This window comes from Ptychodera flava, chromosome 18 (genome assembly GCF_041260155.1).
Source record: "Ptychodera flava strain L36383 chromosome 18, AS_Pfla_20210202, whole genome shotgun sequence".
NCBI lineage: Eukaryota > Metazoa > Hemichordata > Enteropneusta > Ptychoderidae > Ptychodera > Ptychodera flava.
In genome coordinates this window covers 16,378,592-16,393,456 of record NC_091945.1, presented here as the reverse complement: position 1 = coordinate 16,393,456, position 14,865 = coordinate 16,378,592, and the positions used below count along the sequence as shown (strand labels likewise).

At 34.5% G+C, this 14,865-nt stretch overlaps 2 protein-coding genes across 2 annotated transcripts in view; one reads left to right on the top strand and one right to left on the bottom strand.

Annotated features, from left to right (window-relative positions):
- Nucleotides 1-1,201: 1,201 nt before the first annotated feature.
- On the bottom strand, nucleotides 1,202-14,610 carry LOC139116992 (protein arginine N-methyltransferase 3-like). Its single transcript, XM_070679784.1, has 14 exons — nucleotides 14,480-14,610; nucleotides 13,179-13,385; nucleotides 12,315-12,364; nucleotides 11,658-11,766; nucleotides 10,839-11,010; nucleotides 9,454-9,664; nucleotides 8,805-8,926; nucleotides 7,923-7,995; nucleotides 7,205-7,310; nucleotides 6,653-6,840; nucleotides 5,112-5,198; nucleotides 3,090-3,140; nucleotides 2,460-2,547; nucleotides 1,202-1,407 (listed from the first exon to the last, which is right to left on the bottom strand). The coding sequence occupies exons 1-14, from the start codon at nucleotides 14,493-14,495 to the stop codon at nucleotides 1,298-1,300; spliced, it is 1,590 nt and encodes a 529-aa protein (XP_070535885.1). The 5' UTR covers nucleotides 14,496-14,610; the 3' UTR covers nucleotides 1,202-1,297.
- Nucleotides 14,502-14,865, top strand: part of LOC139116991 (cold shock domain-containing protein E1-like) — a 39,480-nt gene continuing 39,116 nt past the window's right edge. Inside the window, exon 1 of the mRNA XM_070679782.1 lies at nucleotides 14,502-14,597. The gene's annotated coding sequence lies outside the window, so the exon portion shown is untranslated. The remainder of the gene's footprint in view (nucleotides 14,598-14,865) is intronic.

Below are 14,865 nucleotides of genomic sequence, written 5' to 3'. Positions count from 1 at the left end.
AGGGATGCAAATATGATTCAATTAAAAACAATTGTTGAAAAAACTGTCGTAAAATATGATATACTTTAATTGAACTGACAGAAAAATTTCAAGAAAATGAAAATATTTCAACAAATCTTTTCTGGCATTTTACAAAATGGAAACTTGAAAGCTGATCCATCCCTCTCTAAGAATAACCTTGAACTCCGATCCAAGAACATGTGATGGCACGATAACCAATTTCACTAAAATACTCCAACTGGAAGTCCGTACTTTATTATTCCATGCAAGATGCCAACCCAAAACAACGGATCCTTGTACTCGTTTTTCACAGAATACAGATGTTGGTTTGTTGAAAAAATTGGGTTGCTATGAAGAATTGTGTGCATGAATACATTACCTTTCTGGTAAACAGAATTTTCTATCTTTGTCTGATCATTTCTACACTACTACCACATCAAGTTATTTCTGTGGCTGAACAATTTTTACTACTTAAACCCCCATCAGCTGTATCTTTTTGCATATTTTTGATAAAATGGTTTGAAATCAAATGCAACTTACGTGAAGATGCTTATCAAAATGTGGCCACAGAATGTTTTTCAAACATTGGTGATGAACACACAAATTAGATTTTAAAGAAGGATGGTTGTCGAAACTGCACATATTTTTCTGTGCCACTTAACTAGTTTACAAACAATGTATTTCATGCATGATATGTAGATACATCACGTCAACATAGCTCCAACAGTTAAATTTTACAATATTCATTGGTAACAAACATGTTTTAATTTTCATCAATCGCCAACGTACCCTAGATAAAGTGTTTTCATTGGCCGTAGGGGTCCCTGGCAACCTTTAAGCAGAGTTCCGACAACCCCCTCCCTTTAACAACTAAATAATTTTTGAGTTGCAGCTCAAATATGCCTGGCCACTGCAAACACACACAAAAGTGCCTGAATTCAATTGATTGTATAAATCACCAAGGATTTTAAATTGGGGAGGGGTGTTACTATGTGACAAAGCCAATGGTGATGCACACTGGCACTGTTGCAAATTATATCAAACCATATCTGATTCAGTAATGTAGCAATAAAAAACTAGTCAGACAATCAAAGAAATTCCATTCATTTGAAAAGAAAGGAAACATCAAAATCTTTGACGCTAGATACGCCACCTATTTCACAGCGATATTGTTAGTTCTCCATGAACAATGACAACAGTCTTTTATCTTGCAATATTAATTTATTTCTCTTAACATATTAATATATCAATACAAAAATTGAATTGCAATTCTGTGAGAAAAATTTCCAATATTCATCTACTGGACACAATATTTTAATGTTTTGCCGTCGATGATGAAAGTCACCAGAAGAGATCGCTGGTCCTTCATGTTTTTCTTACAGCTGATCCGTCCATTGATGACGTCCCCTGAAAGTGAGAACACAAAGTTTTGAATTTGTTCCTTCTTTAAGTTTGATGATCGTATTTCACTTGTAAACTGTCAACAAAACTGATGATGTGTATGATACTGCTGTTACTGATAAATTGCAAACAAACTGTGGTTTCTGTAATTTAATACCATGCTAAAAGTTGAACCTCGTTGAACTCACATGTTATTTCGTGCAGTTCTTGTTTTTTGCTTGTACTGCATTCCTACCTGGCAAATTTGACCTGCATGAAACGATATGATAACATGTGTCGTTGGTCAGTTTCATGAAATTTATGACACATTTCTGATCTTTTTTATGTGCACATCATGCATGCAACTTTAGACAGTGCAGTGCATATCAAAAAGCGCTGGATAAATATTACAGGTAAACATATCCTATACGGTATTTTTTGTCACGTAAAAGAAGTCTGCCTTGTACAAGATTTTTTTCATTATTCTTGTTGTTTCTATGGTAATCATCAAAATAACCTCCCTCCCATACTTAGAATATCTTTCCTGTCTTTGTGTTTGCCATTACCTCATTTCAAGGAATAACAAAATCATTGCCAGGCATTGCCGTTTCAATGCTTTTGCCCACTGGACTTTTTTCTTATGCTACAAATCACTTTCAAGTACTTCCACACTACAATTTTTCTCACTGCTGTGTTTAGCCTGACACTCACTACTGTTCCTAAGTGCTTCATTTGCATGAAGTAAACAAATTTGTTAAAAAAAATATTTGTTTGTTTCTAGACTTGCAACAACCAGGTAAGGTGATATAAACACCACACAAATTTTCTGGTCTTTCTAAAAAAACTCACTCATCACTTCTATTTAATCTCACAAAGAAAATCTGTGGAGAAGTTGGTTTCCTCTAAGAGCATTATCATCTCTGAAAATCTTCAATAAATATTTGGAAGGTCCATAGAAGAAAAGCCTTTACACTGAAGGATATTATCTTCTTTTGAAGGTAGAGGCATTTTTCACTGAAGAAGCTACTGGTGACAGAATGTTGGGTAGCATAGCATTTTGAAGAATCGAAGATTATTACCTTTTTTGAGTGAAATGGGATTTGCCAAAGTAAACACAGTTTGTTTCCAGTGGGTCTTATCACAGTGAGGAGCTGTTGAAAATGAGACCTGCAAGGCAGAAGGTTGAAATGAAAACATATTCATAGACGCTTACTGTATGAATAGCCATGGCAACACAGAATTCATACCTGTTGGTGCACCTCAAGAAACCACTCGGTTATAGCCTCGTCTATCATAATACATTTACCTTACCATAACAGTACCCTCTAGCGTGGCACTGAATTGTAATATAGATGTAAAAAAACACAGCACTCCAGTCTTGCCATGCACTTCAACAAAATCTTGCAGCAAACGGCACATATATCAATATTGATTTGTCTTTTAAGGTCAGCTTATCCCAATTATTTTGACAGAGCTATATCTTTGAAGTACCATGCCCGTCATAGAATTAATTCTGTTTAATTAATGTGGCAATGACAGGTTAATTATCAAAGCAATGAGTAATATTCCTATAAACCAAGGTGAACGAACAAAAGGAAAAGTAATTTTCATTCCAGAATGTTCCTGAATGATACTTTTTTTTTGCCTTTTTTCTTTGAAATTTCTCTTCCTAGCAGAAAGAATTTTGGAACAAACTAGGACAAACACACCTTAGTACTGCAGTCTTTTTCAAAGAAAATGTCGAAGTATCCAACCAGTGCCTGAAGGGAGAAAACAAAGAAATGAAATCATTGGAAGACTTTCAGCTGTTTGCGCTGCTGGCAACTGGTATGGAATTGACGATATTGCTTAGAGGAAAACTTGGAAGGAGATAATGGAAGAGGGAAGCTATTATCTGGATGTACTGGGAAACGTGTCAGTATATAATGCTGCCAGAAGGATTTCAAAGAGCACGTTCACCTACATGAAAATATTATGGTACCTCACAACAGTTGGATAAATAAACCTTTACAGACAGCCTACATGTGTTCATCATGTGCGCATTAACCCTTTCACAACCTGACTTGGTTTCACCTCTCTCATTGTTTTCAATATGGTGAAGAGACCAATGTACAATAAGTAGTATTGGAGGTAGCTAGGGGAAGGATTGAGAGAGGATGGAAGCATCGACAAACTGTAGATGTTTCAAAGTTGTACATTTTTTTGGCAGGAACTGGATGTCCGCCAGTCGATACATGATTCCTACATCATAAACGTCACAGTTTCACGCTGATACAGAAAAGTAAATATTTGTCCACATGTTTTCCAGATACTTGCAATTATAATGATTAAAATATTGGTATGCTGGTGCAATCAATCTTAAATTGGTTGTAACTAATTATACCATACAATTAGGGAATGTAAGGGAATTAAAAAACAAAGGATGCACCCCTCTGCTCTTTCTGTAATGGCAATGACAATTGAATACGGGACTTTTCATTTTAAATTCTCTGACACCTTCTGGGATGAATTTTATAGACTACGAAGAGTACTCTTTTTTTCTTGTTGTGAGACTTCAAGATGTACTTTTTGGAGATACAAGTTTTGCATTTATCTATAACCATCTCATACTTACAGCAAAACAATTATTGATTTATGCAATGAAAATGAATAACAGGAGACCATCATTTGCTTTGTATTTGCTAAAGTCAAACACAATTACCACATTGCGTAGGAAATTATTCTGGAAAAGGACAAAGAGACACATTGTATAAAATGGCTTACAATACTACCTACACTGATAATTGAGAACTGTAGTGTTACACCTTTCTGACAAGCACTGTAACCATTTACTGATATCAGTAAAATGTCTTCAATGACAAAAAAAAACATAAAGAGCAGCAATACACGCAGGTCCAAAACGACAAAATATGTGATCGTTTTGTGTATTTTCCAAAAGAAATGGTTAATATGAAACATGGTAAACCATTTATGACAGACAAGTGAAATTTTATGGCCTGAATTTCAATACAATGTCTTGTAAAAGTGAACTTGGTGGTGTTGGTGTGTGCCAGGTACCGGTTTACTTGATTAATTGATGTTTGACAATGCCATCTTGTCCACACCATCTAACAATCTTATCAGCTTTAATAGTGATAATACCTTTGAGGAAGGTTTGCAAAAGAAAATATCAATACACGGGAATGAAATAAATTTCAAATGTTTGTGTTGATATGTTATACATGTATCATACAAAACCTTCTCAAAGGGTTATAACCACCAAGGTACTACCATGATAATAAGCCGTAGAACGAGATGATAACCCCATTATACAGAAACTTCACAAAGCACTGCCTGTAAGACGACAACACTGTCACCACTGTATCAACATTGTCAAGTTTACACATCAACGAATACATTTGTCATGATTTGATGCAGGAATATTGACAAGGAAAGGCAAAAGTGATGGAACACCAAAACAACATTAAAATGTCCTTTCTTCTGTGACATTGATAGAGATAAAAAAAACATGAAAATGCAGAAAAATTCAACCACAAACATTCTGCATCAATAAATCATGAAAATTGACTTCTCAATCTATAAGACATTATATCACAACCCGAGTGTTGCAACACATTATCTGATGTGTCACTTTGTTTATGCAGGGGGGGGGGGGTCACTTTGTTATATACCTTGTAATCATGTGACCAAAATAACTAAAATGATTGGCTGGATGGGGACTGGTTACTTACAGTGCAAAGGTCATCCTTGGTTATTTGAAGACAGAAATCTGAACTAAAATCCAAATCTTTGACATCCGTGCATCCAACATCAATCACCTGATAAACAACAAAAAGAAAATTTTATCAACTTCAGCTGGTAATAATTTGGAAAGAATAACTGACGTTTACAATAACATAAATGACTGAAAGTTAATAACTGTCAGTATAAGTTGTGACTTTCAATTTCTAATATATTTGCATGCAGATTGGAACTTCTATTATGGAGGTTCAAGTTGAAGTCGTAGATAATAATTTCAAAGAAGGGAACTAAAACTCAACAATGTATACGCAAATTGGAAATTGCATTCTGATTGGCTTTATGAAACGGGCATATTAAAAAACCAACTGTGAATTGTAACGCAATACTGAAGTAAACCAAAGTAGCTAAAATTTAGCAAGTTCAGTGTAAGGCATTTAATGCAAGAGCACCCATGCTCAGACAATACACCCAACCCCAACTTCGATGAAACTTTCAAACTGAGGCAATTTTTGGGTGAAGACTCAATTTGATTTTTCAATGTTTTCACAAAGGTCATGCATGGCATTCGTGTTTGTAGGAGAAATATGTCGCATCTTTAATGACCTTTAATGACCTTCATTGTCAATATCTTACCATCAGGTAAATACAGGAAAGAAATTACCAAAAATGGACTTTAAAGTAGTACATCAATGTCAAAAGGTCAAGACTACAGTTATTTCCATGATGATTGCTAGCCAAGTGTGAACTTTTTTTAACACATGAGGGTGGGGTCCAGGTACGGGTAAGCGCCCACCCAAAATATCTGAAGAAAATTACATGCTTGAGACCCTAGGCACTTACATGGATGAATTTGATACAATCATATGATGTTCAGTGGTAAAGAACTGATCTATATACACATTAAACATATTAAAGTAATAGGCAAGGACCATTTGATGTATTCACTTGAATTGTTATGCTTTGCATCTCTGCCGTGAAAGGTGAAAGGTTTAGCCATGTTGAGTTTTAGATTAATCATAAAATTTATTTATTTATTAACTGGTACTTTTTATTTTTTCTTATTACTCAAAATTTTGATGATCAGCATGTTGTCAGCTGGCTCATAATGATTAGAGTGTTGACCTACGAAAACCTCCAGAGCATTTTTAGTTCAAATTTTCAAGATGAATTTTCATTAATAATATCCTGTGTGCGAAAGACAGGATACAATAGTTGGTTTCTTCCCCCTCTACTGTCTATGGTTTCTTTCAATATGAGACTTGGTAGAACTTTCAATTGATCCTCAAGATGAAAGTAACAAAACAGATCCTCACGCTTGTGGCTAATTTTTAAATGTTTTTATGTTATACATTAATCATCAAACTCGTAGTGATATATTCAATTTCTTTTTATCCCTGAGCTAATATGTCATATAGGACACAGAAGCCTCACATTGAATTACCGTAGTTATGCATACCTCCACCGAATATATTTAAATAACACAAAAGCAACACGACTGCTTTTGTCTCGCTTGTCAATAAAATCTAATTACCTTGACTTCAGCTGGGGATGAGATAATACTGTCTGGGTTGACATCTTCAACACAGCTTTCTTGCAGGACACACGTCTTCATACAATTCATTTTGAAGCCGTACACATCTTCCCAGAATGCAATTCTAGAGTCGTGCATTTCTTTGTCACCGACGGCAACCAGGCTGATGGTACATCGGTCTGGGTAGACTGAGGAAGAAACGAATGATATCAATTTGAAAATTGCATTTCTTATTAATGTTGATTTCAGAATTTAAAACAGATGTCAGTAGAAATCTTATCACATTCAAAACTGTTTCTACAGAATTGATATTCAACAAGTATTTTTGAAATATTGAAAATTTTTTCTGTCAAAATTTCTTATTGTAAAAATTTCTATAAAATTTCTGTTGAAACAGATTAGTGAGTAAATATTATCAAGCAAGCTTTTCTTTTACTGAGAATTAATGCTACTTGGAGGACTATCTACAAGAAAAAATAGATCAGAGAAATAGAAATAAAACAAATTGCACAAGAAATTCTTGAGTTCTGTCTGTTAAAAAAATGTTAATACCTAAACCCTGAGGAGCCAGATACTTGTCCCTGGCATAGAGGACAGAATCTAACATTGATTCAAACAACAAGAAATATCCCATCCACTCAGAAATGATGACATCAACCTGGAACAAAATGTAATGAATTTATGTAAATACCATTGACGAGACAAAATAATGTCACTCTACAAAATAACTTTGATAAAGGATCTTGACAAACCTGTGTTGTTATTTTTAAAAAGTTGACCCACATTCACTTGTATTCAAATTTACATGTAACATGTTTCCTTCAAAAAAACAGAATGAAAAAAGGAAAAAAGAAAGAAAAATATGTATAAATGGTGACATAGATACAAAGGAAAGATGTTGCCAAGTCTAAATGCTGGTAAATAATAAGTTACATGTAAAATGATTGGCCTGAAGCTCTTGTTTCCAGCATCCTTTATTATTGAGTCCCTGTACAAACCCTGCTATTACACTTCATATCTCTTTTACCACACATGGATATGTGGATATATGCAATTAGGCGATGACAGAGTAATAGTTTACTGACTACCAAGTATTGCAATATGCTTTGGGGAATGGAGTGAGAAGTTGTAGTTGACACAAACAGTGGATATGAACAAAACAGAAATCATTGTGAAAACTCAGAAGAAAGTAAAACTGACACAAAAAGATTGTTTGGGATGCGATGGTAACATTCTAGGTAATAATGAAAATACAACAAAGGATTATCACCTTTTCCACAGGAAGGTCAACATCTTCTATTCTTCCTTTGATTAAAGTAATTTGTTTTTCAAGCCCATTTTCCCTGAAACCATAAACATTAAAATTTCAGGATAAAAAATTTTTTGAGTCAATACAAACCATAGACCCTGAAAAAGTTCACATGGCACAACCTTTGTTTTAGGGTCTATGAACAAACACACTTATACCATAGACCCTAGGGATTTTTAGGGTCTATGCTTATACTACATTAAAAACCTACTTCTATAATGTTTTCATATTTTCCATTTAACTCTTTGAGTGCTGTAATGTTTCCCACCAAAATTTTAATGCAACATTTTACCAATTTTTATGAATTTTTCTGTAATTTTTTTTATAATTTTGGACTGAACAGACATCACATTTTATTGGCTACACTTTTTTATCAAAATGTTAGCAAAAATCTGAAAAGAACTGTCTATAATTTATAAAAGCGACAAAAATTGACTTTGGCGCTCAAAGGCAAAGAAGCTTTACACCCCTAACGTTTTCCAGTACCAAAGTACATTGTATACCTTACCATTGAATAAAACAGGGTGAATGAATTCTTGTACAGGTAATTGACTGTTTGAAATTTGACTCATTTTTGTCGCTTAATAAAAATATGATCATACTTAATTAGCACGGTAATTGTGTCAAAGTAGCAATAAAATCATCACAATGACAGTCTGTTGAAAAAATCCAGCTGCCATGGCAACCATTATTTTTATTCATTCCTGAGAATTTAAAATCACTCACTGCACAAGGACAACAACCATAGTTAAATTACATGCATGTCTACAATGATGGAGACACACATGTTAAAATAAAATGTTGTTTTTTACAATTTGTCTTGAAGTAAAAACACAGTATCACCTGACTATGTCCATTGCTTGGTAAATAATTTCTGATTGGTCCACAGCGATCACCTGACGAGCACCAGCCTTGGCAGCAAACATTGAAAGGATACCGGTTCCACATCCCACATCGAGAACAACCTAAACCAAAGAGATAATAAAGGAATGAAAACGGGAGGGTAAGACTGAAGATCGCTGGGCCCATATACAGAACAATTTAGGGGGTTTGATTTTTGAATAACAATAGGAAGACTCCCTGAGTAAACTCAATTGTTTTCATAAGGAAGATTGAGTCTAATTTTCTTCATGTTTGCCAATGCAAGAATGGAGTCAAACTGAAAAGGACCAAGCTGTGATATCTTATTTATTTAAAATCTGTACTTTTCCTGTCTTCATTTTCCACATGTAGTGTTATCCTAAAAGAAGTGGTTACTCAAAATAGACAGGTATATTATCCTACACACATTGCTACCACTTTTATAAGGTGTAATCTCTGTGGTTGTGTTCGAATTATATGTACTCTTGCATGATACAGTTGATTTGTTGATTCTAATTTTACAACACCTCACAGACAATTTGCATTTCCATCATACTGTTAGCGCATGGCTTTACTATCAGAAAGTTCAAAACCAAAACTGGTAATGAACAAATAACAAACCATTTCTTACCTTGTCTTTGAAGACATGACTGTTTTTGTAAATGAAATCTCTATAGCTTTCAGTCCTCACTTTGTCTTTCAACATCTCCTCATGGATACCATAGTGACCGTATGATTCATAATACGCCTCCTCATCATCAGCTGTGAGTTGTAGTGTGTGGATAGTTTGGTCACCGGACACTGTGGCTTGTGATGACATCACAAAATTTTTGGCAAACATTCTGGAAAAAGTATGAAAATTGTAAGTTTGTCTTTCTTCAAGAACACAAAAATATATATACATATATATATATATTTTTTTGATTTTGCATAAAATAAACATTGGGCAACAACACAATACTCTTTCTATCACGTAGACAGCTGTAACTGATGCCATCAATATTCTAGTGCAACATTTTTGCAATTTTCTTGAATTTTTCACTCTCTGTATTTTTTTTAATTTTTGACCAAATGGACAGCTACAGTTTCTCATCAAAATTTTGGGAAAAATCTGAAAAAAAATTGTCTGAATCAGAAAATGTGTGTATTTTATAAAGGTGCTAAAAATTGACTTTGGCACTCAAAGGGTTTAATAGTGCTCATCACAATGGCTGATATCATAAATAAAGTATCATGCGTGTGACATTGTGTGCTATCAAAAGAAATTTGGACAAATTTTTTTTGTCCATCTTTATCACTGCAGCAGGTCAAAGTATAAATTTAGCCATTCCAACAAAAGTAGTTTACTTTTGGACAGATAAATAATTTTGAAGATATTTTGAGCATATTATTTCAAATCGAAGGAATTTGATAAAAGTTGCAAATCTTGTTATTATCATAGCAAAATGGTATATTAATAAATACCATGTCTGTAATCTTGAAGATACATTTTCCTCTGTAATTGTTATCAGAAACAAGTGATATCAAAGAACTCAAGCACAGAAAATTTTTTGGATGTTTTGCCTTAAGTGGTGTAAATTTTTTTGATCATTTTGTTGTAACTTTCAGATATAGGTACCTTCATGAGAAAAATACAGTTTGTGAAAGAAAAAAAACTAAATATTAGATAAATTTTGAACTTCAATACTGAAGGTGTAAGATCATTAAGAGTCAAAAGAGGGCACACTACATTTATTCCAAAGTACCGCCATCTAATGCTTTAATTTCCTAACATATTAATTTATGCAAAGAGTATTAATGAGCATTATTTGAATATGCAAATAACTAAAATGTATCATAATCAATGGAGAATGTTCATGGCCTAAAACTGAGTACAATGTAACTACTACATAGGTATGGTAGTAATACACTTATTCATATAAGATACATACTTTTAATATACCTGAAAAGAAATATACAGAGTCCAGTCGTGAAAAATGACAAAAGTTAGGTTTAAGATGACTTTAACCAGCTTACTTTGCTACATTGAGGTCCTGCATGGCTCTTACTAATGCACTTTCTGCATTGATAGCCCTCATCTCAAGTTGGTTCACTTTCTGTAAAAGTTGCTCAGTTTGGTCACTAGGGGGATCTGTCATACCCTGTTTTACACCTGACATTGCAACCTCTTCAGCTAAGGATTCAATGTCTGAAATTTGAAAAAAAAAGAAGATGAATCACCCTGTTCAGTGCACACAGAAAAACCATAAAAATGAAAATCTTTGATTTAATAATACTTTTATAGTGTCAATAAACAGAATGCTATCAACATAAGAAAGTCAAGTTAATAACATATAATAATGGTGCACAGAAAACCTTGATGATTTTCTAGTCTTTAAAAAATACATGAATTTAAGCAAATTTGGTACAACTTTTTTTGATATATGACAAATTTACAGCTGTTAAGGAAATTTTTTTAATTCTATACCAAAACTTAAATCATCACAAACATTGCAATTAAACGACAGCCTTTATTTTGGCAGACGGTCATACTAAGATTGATGATAAAAATGATGTTTACATGCAGTAATGTGAACCTGGACTATGCTTATACATAATCTTGAAGACTTGAATTCAACACCAGAATATTTCAGAATACTGCATTATCTGTGCCACTGAATTGTAATTACCAGGATCACAACGATTAATTAATGTAACAATTCTCTTCATGTTCTGCATCACCATCCCGAGAAGCTTAAATGCAGATCTTGAGACCTGTTATTTCTGCTGACAAATGCATTCTGCACTTGTATTTTACCAAGAAACTTGGCAAAGAGTTCAAAACTGCCAACCTACCAAACTGAAGCACTGGATCATTGTCTATCACAGGTTTCATGTAGGAGTCATTTTCCCATGGTGCTTTGCCATAAGGATGTTTTGTAGTAAGCGTCTCACTTGGTACATTCTGTACAACGAATGGAGCAACAAGAAAATTGTGAGAAATATAAAACTAAAGTTGTACTCTAATCTGTATGCTCTCTCCCTCCCTACTCTGTCTGTTTATCTCTGTCTGTCTGTCTATGTCTCCTTAATCGCTTCCCTTTCATCTACTTCTTTGCCATTGATTAGTGCATCAATTTAGTGTGACAAAGATTACCACTTCTTTTGACTGTTGTCCATTTTGTATTTTTTGAGAAGTAAGAAATATTGTTTGTTATCCTGAAAGAGCAAACTACAAAATATACCTTCAGTTATGCTTATATACAGAACTATAAAAGAAAGGTAATGATGATATCATTTCTGGTATCGATTACAATTTAACAAACAGCATATTAAACAAAGTCAAAAATTCAGTTTAAACATTTAACTATCAACATATCATACACTGACATAAATTCAGTTCACATTTCATTTCACAATGTCAGAATAAATTCTATTCCATGGACGAAAATAGCAACTTTCTCCTTTACGTCATAAGATGATTTCTCTTCACTGATACTCTTATGTACTTACTGTTGATCTTATGTAGTTGATCATCTTGATGTAGCTGATGCAATCAAGGCCTATTAGTGGAAAAAAAAAATTCATGAAAGGCCATATTAGATACAAAGAGATAAGCTATTTCACTGTCATTGCATGAATTACTGCAGTATACATTTGGGGTGTTCGAACTATTTATGGGGCTTGGAATTTTTGTTGCTGGCCAAATGTGGAAAGAAAATATTTGTTTCTGATGCTGAAGGGAAAAGTTTGCTCCAGGGGGGCTGTTAGATTAAAAATGCTGTGATGCATTGAAGCCAACCAAAGGATGGCAGACATGGCTTCGGTGATTTGTCTAGCTGCAGGCTGCCTGCATGCAGTTGCATTTGTGGGTATAAGTATCTCTAATTCTTTGGTGTCTTGCTTTGAGAATTTTTTTCATTTATTTTTCAGCGTAAGGTAAATGGCCTACAGGGACAATTACACTTGAATTGATCAAATTCTTAGATCTGACCCTGAATTATGTTCAGGAAACAAACACACACATGCACTGACAAGTGCACGTGGAATATAGGCTGTTGTGGATTCATTAACCCTTTGTTGTGCCAGGCCTATCATTTCCCCATTTGCCAAGTCTGTAAAAACAGGTACTGTGCAATCTCCTAGACAATATTTTCAACTACTTGGCATTATATTATAGCTGGTTCAGTAAGTAAAATCTTGTTTTAAGTATCTGTCTTTGAGGGCCTTAAAATGTTCAAATCCTTGTTATTAAAGTGCAATGGGCTATATTATGCCTTACTGGTTTTAACCAATTTGTCTTGATAGTGACATATGAACTTGGCAAAATATGGGTTCATTGTAACTTTTGGTAAAAGAGAACAACTTTCAACTTACAATGTAACCTTTGAATACTTCCAATATCAAAATTATGTTTTTCTCTGCAATGTTGGAATGTGATTTCAGGGGAAGTTTGCAGTTCTTCACAAAAGAGACATTTCACTGGCTCAGTGGTGAAACCCACCCCATCTTCAACATCTTGCCAAGCATCATCGTCATCATTGTCACACTCATCATCATCTTCCAGCTCTGGCATGTCCTCATCTAGAATGAGCAAAAAAATATTATCGGGTCAATCAATTTTTCATCTATCAACATTGTTAAAATGTGTTGGAAAATTAATACTGTTTATTTTTCACTTCAGCAAATGCATTAAATGAAAGCATTTTAAAGATTTATCAAAATGTGTCTTGGTTGTCAATTTTATATTGGTTTGGGTTTGCAATCTATGATACCCACAATAGACTATCTGGCAGCCATGGATATAATAACAAGGAAATTCTTAATGTTTGACAGACTTTATATTTATTCTATTATTTGACCTTATTTAATGAGGGTACTCTGGTAAACTCTGAAGAGAGATTACCCCCCCAGCGCCCCAATATTAAGAAATGAAATATGTTTTGTAGATGATATTGTTAATAATCACAGGCAGATATATTAATATCTGATATTAATAGACGAAATATGTTTTATGGTGAAATGAACTTACTTGATTGCAAATTCTTGTGTATATTCTCACAAAGGTTGGTAAAATCAATTTGTATTGCATTTGGCAATCTATCACACCCCCTGGGGTCCTAGTGGGAGTATGTTGTTGCACAACCTTAAGGTTCCCTTATATCTGTTCTCTTATATAAATATTGAAGCAGTAGATTATTACCGATAGGCACGAAACTGACCCTTTTCAACCATGGTTTGGCCTCAATCCATTGTTACCAATGGCGAGTGTGGATCCGATTATCGGAAATTGGGGGTGAACAGGTTGAATCAAATATCAAATTTCATGACCTCATTCGGGCCTCGCAGGTAAAATATATTTGTATCTATCTCGTTGAAAACATTGCTCGTGTGGTACATACTGGTGCCGGACGATATATTACGTATCATTCAACATGGTTCCATGTATACGGCAGCAAAAGCTGCATGTATCTTTATCTCAGTAGTTTCACCGTTTCCGAGTACTGGTTTTTGTAGGGCTTCACTGTTTCCGTCGTGACTGCCACTACACATACTTCTTAACATTTGAAAGATGAACAAGGAAAGGCATGAAATGCGAGCAAATATACGCACATCAGAATCACAAAACTGAACCAAATATACAATCAACTACACTCATACACACTTATCACGTGTACCTCTGTACGCAGCCATGATCTTTGCAATTATGCAAATAAGGCATGTCTGGAATGAAATTTCCCATCGTGCTATTCACAATATGGCGGAGCTGCAGTGCTGCTACTGTGCCGTGTTGGGGTAAGTTTTCCCGAAAAATGATTGAGTGTCTTCTCATATTTCCACCATACTGTGGCTTTATGCCCGAAATGTAGTGAATGTCGCTACTACTCAATGTTATGGCGAATAACCAACCAAAGATATTGCATTTACGGTTACTTCAAGCGACCACTTTAAATCAAGGTCTCAGACTGCGGGGTATTACCCGTATTGCGACATGTGTGGAGTCGGCGAGTTTGGGAGTTGGTTGAGAAACCATGTATTGACCGGGTAGCTCAATTTCACAGTC